A 13,915-nucleotide genomic window follows, 5' to 3' on the forward strand; every position below is an offset into this window, starting at 1 on the left:
TCAGCCAGTTCTTGACGTCAAAGCAGTAGCATTGTGTTCAACACTGACGAAAAGTGGACATGTCTTACCTCTGATTGATTGACTGATGTGGATACTTATATAGCGTCTATCCTCGGTCAGAGACCAAGCTCTAAGCGCTTTATATACACGGGGACATTTGCACCACAGGCTGCCTACCTGGGTAGAGCCGACTGACGGCTGCCACTGGGCACTCATCATTCGTTTCCTGTGTCATTCAATCAGATTTCAGACGCACACACATACACACTCAGACAGACATGTAACATTTTACGTGTATGACCGTTTTTTTAATTTATTTACCCCGCCATGTAGGCAGCCATACTCCGTTTTCGGGGGTGTGCATGGTGGGTATATTCTTGTTTCCATAACCCACCGAACGCTCACATGGATTACAGGATCTTTTATGTGCGTATTTGATCTTCTGCGTGTGCATACACACGAAGGGGGTTCAGGCACTAGCAGGTCTGCACATATGTTGACCTGGAGATCGGAAAAATCTCCACCCTTTACCCACCCAGGACCCTCAGATTGAAAGTCCAGCGCTTTAACCATTCGGCTATTGCACCCGTCAGCCAGTTCTTGACGTCAAAGCAGTAGTATTGATTGTGTTCAACACTGAGGTAAAGCGGACATGTCTTACCTCTTAGCCAGTTCCTGACGTGAAAACAGTCATACTGATTGTGTTCAACACTGAGGTAAAGAGGACATGTCTTACCTCTCAGCCAGTTCTTGACGTCAAAGCAGTAGTATTGCTTGGACCACATCAGGCCGGCCAGAGCCTGGATTCCGATGTTACGCTCCTCTTTGCTCCAGTTGGGCATGATCTGTACTCAAACACACCCACACACCCACACAAGAATATGACTTTTCAAAAACTGGAAATGTGTACGTGAGCCATGAGAGACGGTGGAGGAATGGTTGGGAGGGGTGGGGAGAAGGGGGAGGGTGGTTAAGAGAGAGAGAGAGAGAGAGAGAGAGAGAGAGAGAGAGAGAGAGAGAGAAAAGGGGGAGGGCTTAGGGTGACTGGGGGGGTAGGGGAGGAGGAAGTGGGAGAATTTATGCAACAAAAGAGAAACAACTGATGCTTTTGTCTGGTTTCATGAATCATGTGCTTTTTTTTTTTTTTTTTTTTTTTTACACTTTGAATGTACTATACGTTTGCAAATGTATGTATGCAAAACATTATTTTGCTATTGTATTGTGTATTGTATGTATCATCCCATGCTACTGTGTCAACACAAGCCATTTTTCCTTGCATTTATCATGCAGACATTAAACTGATTTGATCGATTAATTAATATGATTTTTGATTTCTGTGTACAGCCCAGGAGCAAATGAGGCCACTCAAAGAATATTCACCCTGCTCCCAACCCCTACCACCACTTACCTTGTGGTACTGATCACATGCACACACACACACACACACACACACATTCAGCAGTGCAGGAATAAAGGGACAGATGATCACAGAGAAAAGAAAGCCCCCCCCCCCCCCCCCCCCGTCTCCTCTCTACATCCCCCCCCCCACACACTATCACCCCTCACTCAGTAGTGGGTTGGTTTGTTTTTTCATTCTTGTAAAATATTTTCATCATGAGGGATGACTGGACAATACTGACACCATCCCTATTTTGTCGTGTCTGCGGTGTTTCCTGTGTTTGGTGAGACCGTCCCTATTTTGTTGTGTCTGCAGTGTTTTTCCTGTGTTTGGTGAGACCATCCCTATTTTGTCGTGTCTGCGGTGTTTCCTGTGTTTGGTGAGACCATCCCTATTTTGTTGTGTCTGCAGTGTTTTTCCTGTGTTTGGTGAGACCATCCCTATTTTGTTGTGTCTGCGGTGTTTCCTGTGTTTGGTGAGACCATCCCTATTTTGCTGTGTCTGTGGTGTTTCCTGTGTTTGGTGAGACCATCCCTATTTTGTCGTGTCTGCGGTGTTTCCTGTGTTTGTTGAGACCATCCCTATTTTGTTGTGTCTGCGGTGTTTCCTGTGTTTGGTGAGACCATCCCTATTTTGTTGTGTCTGCGGTGTTTCCTGTGTTCTGTGAGACCATCCCTATTTTGTCATGTCTGCAGTGTTCCTGTGTTTGGTGAGACCATCCCTATTTTGTCGTGTCTGCAGTGTTTCCTGTGTTTGGTGAGACCATCCCTATTTTGTCATGTCTGCAGTGTTTCCTGTGTTTGGTGAGACCATCCCTATTTTGTCGTGTCTGCGGTGTTTCCTGTGTTTGTTGAGACCATCCCTATTTTGCTGTGTCTGTGGTGTTTCCTGTGTTTGGTGAGACCATCCCTATTTTGTCGTGTCTGCGGTGTTTCCTGTGTTTGGTGAGACCATCCCTATTTTGTCGTGTCTGCAGTGTTTCCTGTGTTTGTTGAGACCATCCCTATTTTGTTGTGTCTGCAGTGTTTTTCCTGTGTTTGGTGAGACCATCCCTATTTTGTCGTGTCTGCAGTGTGTTTCCTGTGTTTGGTGAGACCATCCCTATTTTGTTGTGTCTGCGGTGTTTCTTGTGTTTGGTGAGACCATCCCTATTTTGTTGTGTCTGCGGTGTTTCCTGTGTTTGGTGAGACCATCCCTATTTTGTTGTGTCTGCGGTGTTTCCTGTTTTTGGTGAGACCATCCCTATTTTGCTGTATCTGTGGTGTTTCCTGTGTCTGGTGAGACCATCCCTATTTTGTCGTGTCTGCGGTGTTTCCTGTGTTTGGTGAGACCATCCCTATTTTGTTGTGTCTGCGGTGTTTCTTGTGTTTGTTGAGACCATCCCTATTTTGTCGTGTCTGCGGTGTTTCCTGTGTTTGTTGAGACCATCCCTATTTTGTCGTGTCTGCGGTGTTTCCTGTGTTTGTTGAGACCATCCCTATTTTGTCGTGTCTGCAGTGTTTTTCCTGTGTCTGGTGAGACCGTCCCTATTTTGTTGTGTCTGCGGTGTTTCCTGTGTTTGGTGAGACCATCCCTATTTTGCTGTATCTGTGGTGTTTCCTGTGTTTGTTGAGACCATCCCTATTTTGTTGTGTCTGCAGTGTTTTTCCTGTGTTTGATGAGACCACCCCTATTTTGTCGTGTCTGCAGTGTTTTTCCGGTGTTTGGTGACACCATTGCTATTTTGTCGTGTCTGCAGTGTTTCCTGTGTTTGGTGAGACCATCCCTATTTTGTTGTGTCTGCAGTGTTTCCTGTGTTTGGTGAGACCATCCCTATTTTGTCGTGTCTGCGTTGTAGTTGTAGTCAGAGAGAAGAGAAAAGGCCCCCTCCCTGTCCCCACCAGCACCCCCCCCCCCCTACCCACCCATCCCCCTCTTCCGCTCACCACCCCCTATCACCTTCTTGTAGTTGTAGTCAGAGAGAAGAGAAAAAGGCCCCTCAACCCTCTCCCACCCCTATCCCCAATTCCCCCACTACACTCCCCCCCCCCCATCCCCTGCCCCCTCCCCCCCGTCACCTTGTTGTAGTATTGGTGGGCCTCTTTGCGCTTGATGGCGAAGTGGCTGATGAGGTCCTGGAAGGTGGTGGGCAGGGGGTTATGCTCGCTCTCGATCCTCCAGAACACCGACACCTTGCTGCCCGGCCCCAGCTTCAGCTGGTAGTGGGCCCCGCACTTGGTGCCTATGCACAGGGGGTTGACCTTGTCCCCCTTGTCTGGACAGCAACAACAGCAGGTCAGGTCTGGTCTGTCCACTGTGTTGCGTTACTGTTTCTGTGTCACGACCACTGGTCTAAAATTAGGTGGGTAGCACATGCCTTTTTTTGAGCCCCTTTGCAAACTGAGGCCAGCGGAAGTGTTTACTCAGTCATTTTGCTACTCGTGAAGCGGTAACTTCAAATATGCAGCCAAGCGTTCAGCTGGCTACGGTGACTGCTTCACAGCAAGCTTTCACTTGCACGCAGCGTAAGTTAAGCTGTCATTCCTGTGCGTGCTTTCGCAGCAAGTTTGTGCTTCATGTCACTGCACTGTTTTCCTGTTATGACTTTGGTAAATAAACCACTGGCAGATATCAATCATGACACAATATTTGGCATTAGTGGAGTGATGGCCTAGAGGTAACGCGTCCGCCTAGGAAGCGATATTTTCTCCCCCTCTACTAGACCTTGAGTAGTGGTCTGGCCACTAGTCATCCGGATGAGATCATAAACCGAGGTCCCATGTGCAGCATACACTTAGTGCACGTAAAAGAACCCACAGCAACAAAAGGGTTGTTCCTGACAAAATTCTGTACAAAAATCCACTTTGATAGGAAAAACAAATAAAACTGCACACAGGAAAAAATACAAAAAAAAAAAAGGGTGGCGCTGTAGTGTAGCGATGCGCTCTCCCTGAGGAGAACAGCCCCAATTTCACACAGAGAAATCTGTTGTAACAAAAAGAGAAATACAAATACAAATATGTCATGGAGGCAAGCAAAATGGGATTTCACTGAAGATACACGGTTACAGTTCAGAAACTACCACCAGTTTGCAGACGACTTCTCGACGGACTGATGGCCGGATACAAGTATCAATATGGTGTCCAGTTGGCCTCAGCTTTCCTGGCGAACGAGTTATCCATCTATTTTTAGACCAGTTTGTCACGACACATTTTTTTCCCCTGTGTGAAATTGGGGTTGCTCTCCTGAAGGACAGCATGTTGCTCCCCTTCTTCTTCTGTCTGCAAGTGTGTTTGTTTTCCTATCAAAGTTTTTATTAAAAAAAAAAATATATATATATATTATTATTATTTTTTAAGAATATTACCAGGGACAGCCCTTTTGTTACAGGTGGGTTCTTTTACAAGTGCTTAGTGCATGCTACACTCAAGACCTCACCCAATCCGAATGACTAGCATCAGGACTACCACTCAAGGTCTAGTGGAGGGGAAGGGAATACTGGTGAGTGGGAGTTTCGAACCTGTTGGCTCAGACTTTCTCGTTTTCTAGGCAGACGTGTTACCACTAGGCTGCCACCATTTCAACATCCCGGACATCACCACGCCCCCTTGAGAGGACATTACCCCGCCCCCTTGTGAGGACATCACCGTGCCCCACTGTGAGGACACCAACACGTCAGCAGTGTCTAACTTCACTAGGCCACCACCATTTCAGCATCCCAGACATCACCACGCCCCTTTGTGAGGACATCACCATGCCCCCAAGCCCCCTTGTGAGGACATCACCACGCCCCCTTGTGAGGACATCACCACGCCCCTTTGTGAGGCCATCACCATGCTTCCCTTGTGAGGACATCACCACGCCCCTTTGTGAGGACATCACCATGCCCCCACACCCCCTTGTGAGGACATCACCACGCCCCTTTGTGAGGACATCACCATGCCCCTTGGACATCACCACGCCCCCTTGTGAGGACATCACCACGCCCCTTTGTGAGGACATCACCACGCCCCTTTGTGAGGACATCACCATGCCCCCACGCCCCCTTGTGAGGACATCACCACGCCCCTTTGTGAGGACATCACCACGCCCCTTTGTGAGGACATCACCATGCCCCTTTGTGAGGACATCACCACGCCCCTTTGTGAGGACATCACCATGCCCCCACGCCCTCTTGTGAGGACATCACAACGCCCCCTTGTGAGGACATTGATACGCCCCTTTGTGAGGACATCACCACGCCTCTTGGTGAGGACATCACCATGCCCCTTTGTGAGGACATCACCACGCCCCCTTGTGAGGACATCCACCACGCCCCTTTGTGAGGACATCACCACGCCCCCACACCCCCTTGTGAGGACATCACCATGCCCCCACGCCCCTTTGTGAGGACATCACCATGCCCCTTTGTGAGGACATCACCATGCCCCCTTGTGAGGACATCACCACGCCCCCTTGTGAGGACATCACCACGCCCCCTTGTGAGGACATCACCACGCCCCCTTGTGAGGACATCACCACATGCCCCCTTGTGAGGACATCACTACACCCCTTTGTGAGGACATCACCACACCCCTTGGGGAGGACATCACCACGCCCCCTTGTGAGGACATTCACCACGCCCCTTTGTGAGGACATGACCATGCCCCCAAGCCCCCTTGTGAGGACATGACCATGCCCCTTTGTGAGGATATCACCACGCCCCTTTGTGAGGACATCACCATGCCCCCTTGTGAGGACATCACCATGCCCCTTTGTGAGGACATCATGCCCCCACACCCCTTTGTGAGGACATCACCACGCCCCTTTGTGAGGACATCATGCCCCCACACCCCCTTGTGAGGACATCACCACGCCCCTTTGTGAGGACATCACCACGCCCCTTTGTGAGGACATCACCACACCCCCTTGTGAGGACATTCACCACGCCCCCTTGTGAGGACATCACCATGCCCCTTTGTGAGGACACCATGCCCCCACACCCCTTTGTGAGGACATCACCACGCCCCTTTGTGAGGACATCACCACGCCCCTTTGTGAGGACATCACCACGCCCCTTTGTGAGGACATCACCATGCCCCCTTGTGAGGACATCACCACACCCCTTTGTGAGGACATCACCATGCCCCTTTGTGAGGACATCACCACACCCCTTTGTGAGGACATCACCATGCCCCCACGCCCCCTTGTGAGGACATCACCATGCCCCCACGCCCCCTTGTGAGGACATCACCATGCCCCCACGCCCCCTTGTGAGGACATCACCATGCCCCCACGCCCCCTTGTGAGGACATCACCATGCCCCCACGCCCCCTTGTGAGGACATCACCATGCCCCCACGCCCCCTTGTGAGGACATCACCATGCCCCCACGCCCCCTTGTGAGGACATCAGCACGCCCCTTTGTGAGGACGCCAACACGTCAGCAGCATTTCACTACATCTATCTGCTAACCCAGCCTCTAAATCCTGTCGTACACATCTTTGTTCATATATGTCAAGGTGTTAGTATACTATGTGGAGTGGTGTGGTGTGGTGTAGTGGTGGTGGTGGTGGTGGTGGTGGTGTGTGTGTGTGTGTGTGTGTGTGTGTGTGTGTGTGTGTGTGTGTGTGTGTGTGTGTGTGTGTGTGTGTGTGTGTGTGTGTGTGTGTGTGCTGTTTATGTTGTTTGTAACTCACACAGACACTTTATAAACACACATAAACACACACACACACATAAACACAGACACAGACACAAACACAGACACAAACACACACACACACACAGCAGCAGTAGCACTCAGTACCTTGCACCACATATTGATGGAAGGCATCCTTGGTGAAGTAGTTAGCTGACCCTGACGTGTGTATCACGGAGGGCGACTGGTTGTCCGTGAACAGCAGTGTGGGGCTCTCCAGGCTGGGGTCTGCCATGAAGATCACACGCCAGTGTCCTGTCAACACGCCATGAAGAAGACACGCCAGTGTCCTGTCAACACGCCATGAAGATCACACACCAGTGTCCTGTCAACACGCCACGAAGATCACACGCCAGTGTCCTGTCAACACGCTATGAAGATCACACGCCAGTGTCCTGTCAACACTCCATGAAGATCACACACCAGTGTCCTGTCAACACACCATGAAGATCACACACCAGTGTCCTGTCAACACTCCATGAAGATCACACACCAGTGTCCTGTCAACACTCCATGAATGTAACACGCCAGTGTCCTGTCAACATGTCACAGGAAAGAAAGAGAACGAGGACTTGCTGGGTTGTGTCAACACGCCACAGCGTTTCCTGGTCAGGGAAATCCTCAGAAAAGAAATAGAGCGATGCTGAGCATTGACACGCCACAGGAAAGAAAGAGAGCAATGACTTGCTGAGTGTCAACACACCACAGGAAAGAGAGAGAGCCATGTCTTGCTGAGTGTCAACATGCCACAGGAAAGAGAGAGAGCCATGTCTTGCTGAGTGTCAACACACCACAGGAAAGAGAGAGAGCCATGTCTTGCTGAGTGTCAACACACCACAGGAAAGAAAGAGAGCCATGTCTTGCTGAGTGTCAACATGCCACAGGAAAGAGAGAGAGCCATGTCTTGCTAAGTGTCAACACACCACATAAAATAAAGAGAGCCATGTCTTGCTGAGTGTCAACACACCACAGGAAAGAGAGAGAGCCATGTCTTCCTGAGTGTCAACACGCCACAGGAAAGAGAGAGAGCCATGTCTTGCTGAGTGTCAACACACCACAGAAAATAAAGAGAGCCATGTCTTGCTGAGTGTCAACATGCCACAGGAAAGAGAGAGAGAGCCATGTCTTGCTGAGTGTCAACATGCCACAGGAAAGAGAGAGAGAGCCATGTCTTGCTGAGTGTCAACATGCCACAGGAAAGAGAGAGAGAGCCATGTCTTGCTGAGTGTCAACATGCCACAGGAAAGAGAGAGAGAGCCATGTCTTGCTGAGTGTCAACATGCCACAGGAAAGAGAGAGAGAGCCATGTCTTGCTGAGTGTCAACACGCCACAGAAAATAAAGAGAGCCATGTCTTGCTGAGTGTCAACATGCCACAGGAAAGAGAGAGAGCCATGTCTTGCTGAGCGTCAACACGCCACAGGAAAGAGAGAGAGCCATATCTTGCTGAGTGTCAACACACCACATTAAATAAAGAGAGCCATGTCTTGCTGAGTGTCAACACACCACAGGAAAGACAGAGAGCCATGTATTGCTGAGTGTCAACACACCACAGGAAAGAGAGAGAGCCATGTCTTGCTGAGTGTCAACACACCACAGGAAAGAGAGAGAGCCATGTCTTGCTGAGTGTCAACACGCCACAGGAAAGAGAGAGAGCCATGTCTTGCTGAGTGTCAACACGCCACAGGAAAGAGAGAGAACCATGTCTTGCTGAGTGTCAACACACCACAGCATTTCCTGTTCAGGGAAAACCTCAGAAAAGAGATAGAGCCATGTCTTGCTGAGTGTCAACACGCCACAGGAAAGAGAGAGAGCCATGACTTGCTGAGTGTCAACACACCACAGCATTTCCTGTTCAGGGAAAACCTCAGAAAAGAGAGAGAGCCATGTCTTGCTGAGTGTCAACACGCCACAGGAGAGCCATGTCTTGCTGAGTGTCAACACACCACAGGAAAGACAGAGAGCCATGTCTTCCTGAGTGTCAACACGCCACAGGAAAGAGAGAGAGCCATGTCTTGCTGAGTGTCAACACGCCACAGGAAAGAGAGAGAGCCATGTCTTGCTGAGTGTCAACACACCACAGGAAAGAGAGAGAGCCATGTCTTGTTTAGTGTCAACACACCACAGGAAAGAGAGAGAGCCATGTCTTGCTGAGTGTCAACACACCACAGGAAAGAGAGAGAGCCATGTCTTCCTGAGTGTCAACACGCCACAGGAAAGAGAGAGAGCCATATCTTGCTGGGTGTCAACACGCCACAGAAAATAAAGAGAGCCATGACTTGCTGAGTGTCAACACACCACAGGAAAGAGAGAGAGCCATGTCTTGCTGAGTGTCAACATGCCACAGGAAAGAGAGAGAGCCATGTCTTGCTGAGTGTCAACACACCACAGGAAAGAGAGAGAGAGAGCCATGTCTTGCTGAGTGTCAACATGCCACAGGAAAGAGAGAGAGCCATGTCTTGCTGAGTGTCAACACACCACAGGAAAGAGAGAGAGAGAGCCATGTCTTGCTGAGTGTCAACACACCACAGGAATGAGAGAGAGAGAGCCATGTCTTGCTGAGTGTCAACACGCCACAGGAAAGAGAGAGAGCCATGTCTTGTTTAGTGTCAACACACCACAGGAAAGAGAGAGAGCCATGTCTTGCTGAGTGTCAACACACCACAGGAATGAGAGAGAGAGAGCCATGTCTTGCTGAGTGTCAACACGCCACAGGAAAGAGAGAGAGCCATGTCTTGCTGAGTGTCAACACACCACAGGAAAGAGAGAGAGCCATGTCTTGCTGAGTGTCAACACACCACAGCTTTTCCTGGTCTGGGAAAATCTCAGAAAAGAGAGAGAGCCATGACTTACTATATCTATTTCAAACACTAATCATTTTTTCCTTCAACTCACCGTGCACCCCGCCCCCTCCCTCCTCTCTTACCTTTTCATTTTTTTTTTTTACAAATAACGTTCAAATGTGAAAATGAACACCTTTAACTAAACATGTACAATCAGCAGTATGTGGGACAGGGATGTTTAACAGAATGCATCCTCCTGTATTTCTTTCTATTCCATCTTTCTGTTCATTCAGTCATGCAGTCAATGGTGTTCCTCTGGACAGGTATCTGATACTGGGTAGCTGGGGGAGTTTACACAGTCATAATGATCACTCACACACACTCACACACACAGACGATGACAGCTAGGTAGTGTGGAGACTTTACACATTTACATGGATAGCATCAGACACCTGATAACTGATGCAGACAGTGTAACAAGTGTTGTGGTGTTCTCACCAAAGTGATAACTGATACAGACAGTATAACAAGTGTTGTGGTGTTCTCACCAAAGTGATAACTGATGCAGACAGTGTAACAAGTGTTGTGGTGTTCTCACCAAAGTGATAACTGATACAGACAGTATAACAAGTGTTGTGGTGTTCTCACCAAAGCGATAACTGATACAGACAGTGTAACAAGTGTTGTGGTGTTCTCACCAAAATGACACTTTACGTGGACGGTGTACTTATAAGGGTGAGATAATATACTGAGGTCCCGTGTGCAGCATGCCCTTAGCACACCTAAAGAACCCATAGCTACAAAAATGTTGCCCCGGGCAAAATTCTGAAGAGAAAATCAACGCTTACATGCTTGCGAATGTGTGTGCGTGTGACTGGAGCCTGGATGAATGAAGGGGGAAACTAATGATGAGTGCGGAAAGACAGCTGTCAATCGGCTGTACCCATGGAGACAGCCTGCTGTGCAAAGGAATCAGTGCTGAAGAGTTTTCTCTAGGTGCTATAAAAGTATCAACAATAATGATAATGGTCAGTTTCAGTTTCAGTAGCTCAAGGAGGCGTCACTGCGTTCGGACAAATCCATATACGCTACACCACATCTGCCAAGCAGATGCCTGACCAGCAGCGTAACAAAAAAAAAGCTGTCAGAAGTGGGATTCGAACCCACGCCCACATTCGTGGACCAGAGATAACGGTCATGATTTTAGAAATAACATTAACTAACAACAAAGTGACAGGGTGTTCTCACCAAAGTGATATCGGATGCGGACAGAGCCGTCTGAGGATGCCTTCATCTGGGGGTCTAACTGCCAGGATATGTTGGGCACCGGTTCATTTCTCTGCACACGTCTGCAACCACACATCGCCACACTGCACATATCTGTGTGTGTATGTGTGTGTGTGTGTGGAGGGTGTGTGTGTGTGTGTGTGTGTGTGTGTGTGTAGGGTGGGGGGGGGGCGCTGTGTGTGTGCGGGAGGGAAGATGTCTGTGTGTCTTTGTATGTGTCCTTGCATGCGTGTGTGTGTGTGTGTGTGTGTGTGTGTTTGTGTGTGTGTGTGTGTGTGTGTGTGTGTGGAAGGGGGGTGTGTGTGTGTGTGTAGGGTGGGTGGGGGCGCTGTGTGTGTGCGGGAGGGAAGATGTCTGTGTGTCTTTGTATGTGTCCTTCCTCACATGCATTGTGCAAACATGCTTCTAACAGGTATTCCAAACACCCCCTTAATGACTGAGACAAAACGCAGGAAACACTTTTATGGTCTGTTTTCAACAGCTGTTCTTCTCACTGATGGCATTCAGTGAAAAGAAGAATTAACCTAAGTCTGGGCCTATTTTTCTGTCTTGAATGGTATTTTCTTTGATAAAATGTAAAAATAATAATAATAATAATTTTTTTAAAAGTAATATATCACATCATCAATAACAGCATTCCAATGATGTTTTCAGAAAACTGATTCCTATACCAAGCTGAGTGATATGTAAGCAAACATTTCTGTCTATACTGAGCATTTGTATAGGTTTATAAAAATAACTTTAAAAAAATATCAAAACACAGTCTCATGAACACTAATGTTGAGACATTGTATAAGCAATTTAAATTCTCTGGCATCTATAATACTTTTCTTTGCAGCAAATGGTAGAAAAAGATATTTTTTCACAGCTTAAAATGTGAGGGTGGTAGAAAATGTATATCGATCAAGTGTACACTGTTCATTGAAAAAAAAGAACTGCTTTCCTCAAAAATCACTCTGCGAATCCCATGATGAATGAATGAGAGTCTCTACAAATTACAAGTGAACTCACATCAACTTATGGGGGATACAGTCTCTCATGCCTTGTAACTTTAGTGTGTGTTCGTTCTTTAGTTTAACGTCTTTTCACTGTAAGTGATATTAGACGAGGGAAGGAAAAAAATCGAGTGGGAGGAGGGGGAGGGGGGGCGGGAATTACTGTGTACGCATACGAGTAAGTGAAAGTGTGTGTGTGTGTGTGTGTGTGTGTGTGTGTGTGCTATGCCCTGTGTGTGGTGGAAGTGTTGGAAAAGAAACAGCAATCAAATACACCCTTCCTCTCTTCGAACAGCCAGTGGGTTATTCACATGTTCACCACCAGTCACCCTATCCTCTCCGCTTGCCACACACCTACTGCCCCTCCCCCTTCCCCCACGTCACTGTCACTGTCCAGCACACTTTGACCACCTGATGGACTACAATATGTCTATCCCCCTTCCAAGTCAGAACCATCCCTTTGAATCATGTAAGTTGAAAGCATGGCCTTCCCTTCTGTTTCAAGAACAACTTGTTGGAGCCTGAGGCGCCACTGCCATAGGTGCATGCAATCAGTCTTCTTCTTCTTCTTCTGCGTTCGTGGGCTGCAACTCCCACGTTCACTCGTATGTACATGAGTGGGCTTTTACGTCTATGACTGTTTTTACCCCACCATGTAGGCAGCTATACTCTGCTTTCGGGGGCGTGCATGCTGGGTATGTTCTTGTTTCCATAACCCACCGAACGCTGACATGGATTACAGGATCTTTTATGTGCGTATATGATCTTCTGCTAGCGTATACACACGAAGGGTGTTCAGGCACTGGCAGGTCTGCACATACGTTGACCTGGGAAATCGTAAAAATCTCCACCCTTTACCCACCAGGCGCCGTTACCGAGCTTCGAACCCGGGGCCCTCAGATTGAAAGTCCAACGCTTTAACCACTCGGCTATTGCGCCTGTCATGCAATCAGTCAAGGTTGGTACAAAAATTGCTCGAAACCTCAACGACAAAGAAAGGTTGACCAATAACAGTGGTGCAAGGTCATCATCATCATCATCATCATCAGACACATCAAACGCCCTTCCTAGATCTTCGTCAGCGAAGCCAGGCCATGATGGTGCAAGGTTATGCTATGCTAATAGGGCAAGACAAGGGGACCCATTCAGCCATGCCTGAGGCGTGGACATTTTTGAAGGTCCGAACAGCTACAGCGAGCGGTTCTCAGTAATTCAGCGATTCTCAGCGCTGCACCAGATGCCAGAATGTCGCATGAAGTGAGTCATGTTTTCTGTGATTGTTAGTGTGTGAGATGAGTGTGTCTGGAATGAGGAGAAATATGTGTAAAAACCCCCAAAAAAACAACAACAAGAATCCAACCACAAAAATCTGCCTTTTATTGTTATACTGACATAATTTAACTATCACTATAATCAGAAAACAAAACTGCTCTGTATGACAATGAAAATGGTTACACACAAATTACCTTGTTTGGTTTTTTAAATTTGTTTGGAACACCTGCTATTCAGATTCCATGTAAACAAAAGAGTTAGAGAGAGAGAGAGAGAGAGAGAGAGAGAGAGAGAGAGAGAGAGAGGAAAAAGGAAACACCACACCTTGCCCCAATACCTCCTACCTGCCCCTCAGACCCTGCCAACCTGCACTTAATTTCTCTACTGAGGTGATCAAGTTAGTCTGATTCTCAACCCTCCCCACTCCTAACACACACATACACACCACCACCAGCACCCAAAAAAAAACACAGTTAGCAGTGAAAAAAACAGGCGTCAGACCTGAACCAGAACTGGGGGAGG

At 48.1% G+C, this 13,915-nt stretch overlaps 1 protein-coding gene across 1 annotated transcript in view; it reads right to left on the reverse strand.

The window, feature by feature from the left end:
* LOC143302356 (uncharacterized) overlaps positions 1–13,915 on the reverse strand; it is a 51,033-nt gene that overhangs the window by 24,731 nt on the left and 12,387 nt on the right. Inside the window, exons 6-9 of the mRNA XM_076616998.1 lie at positions 11,088–11,188; positions 7,166–7,312; positions 3,457–3,653; positions 737–845 (exon numbers count right to left, since the gene is read on the reverse strand). Coding sequence (XP_076473113.1) covers positions 737–845; positions 3,457–3,653; positions 7,166–7,312; positions 11,088–11,188 — 554 coding nt within the window. The remainder of the gene's footprint in view (positions 1–736; positions 846–3,456; positions 3,654–7,165; positions 7,313–11,087; positions 11,189–13,915) is intronic.

Source organism: Babylonia areolata, chromosome 29 (assembly GCF_041734735.1).
Source record: "Babylonia areolata isolate BAREFJ2019XMU chromosome 29, ASM4173473v1, whole genome shotgun sequence".
Taxonomy (NCBI): Eukaryota; Metazoa; Mollusca; class Gastropoda; order Neogastropoda; family Buccinidae; genus Babylonia; species Babylonia areolata.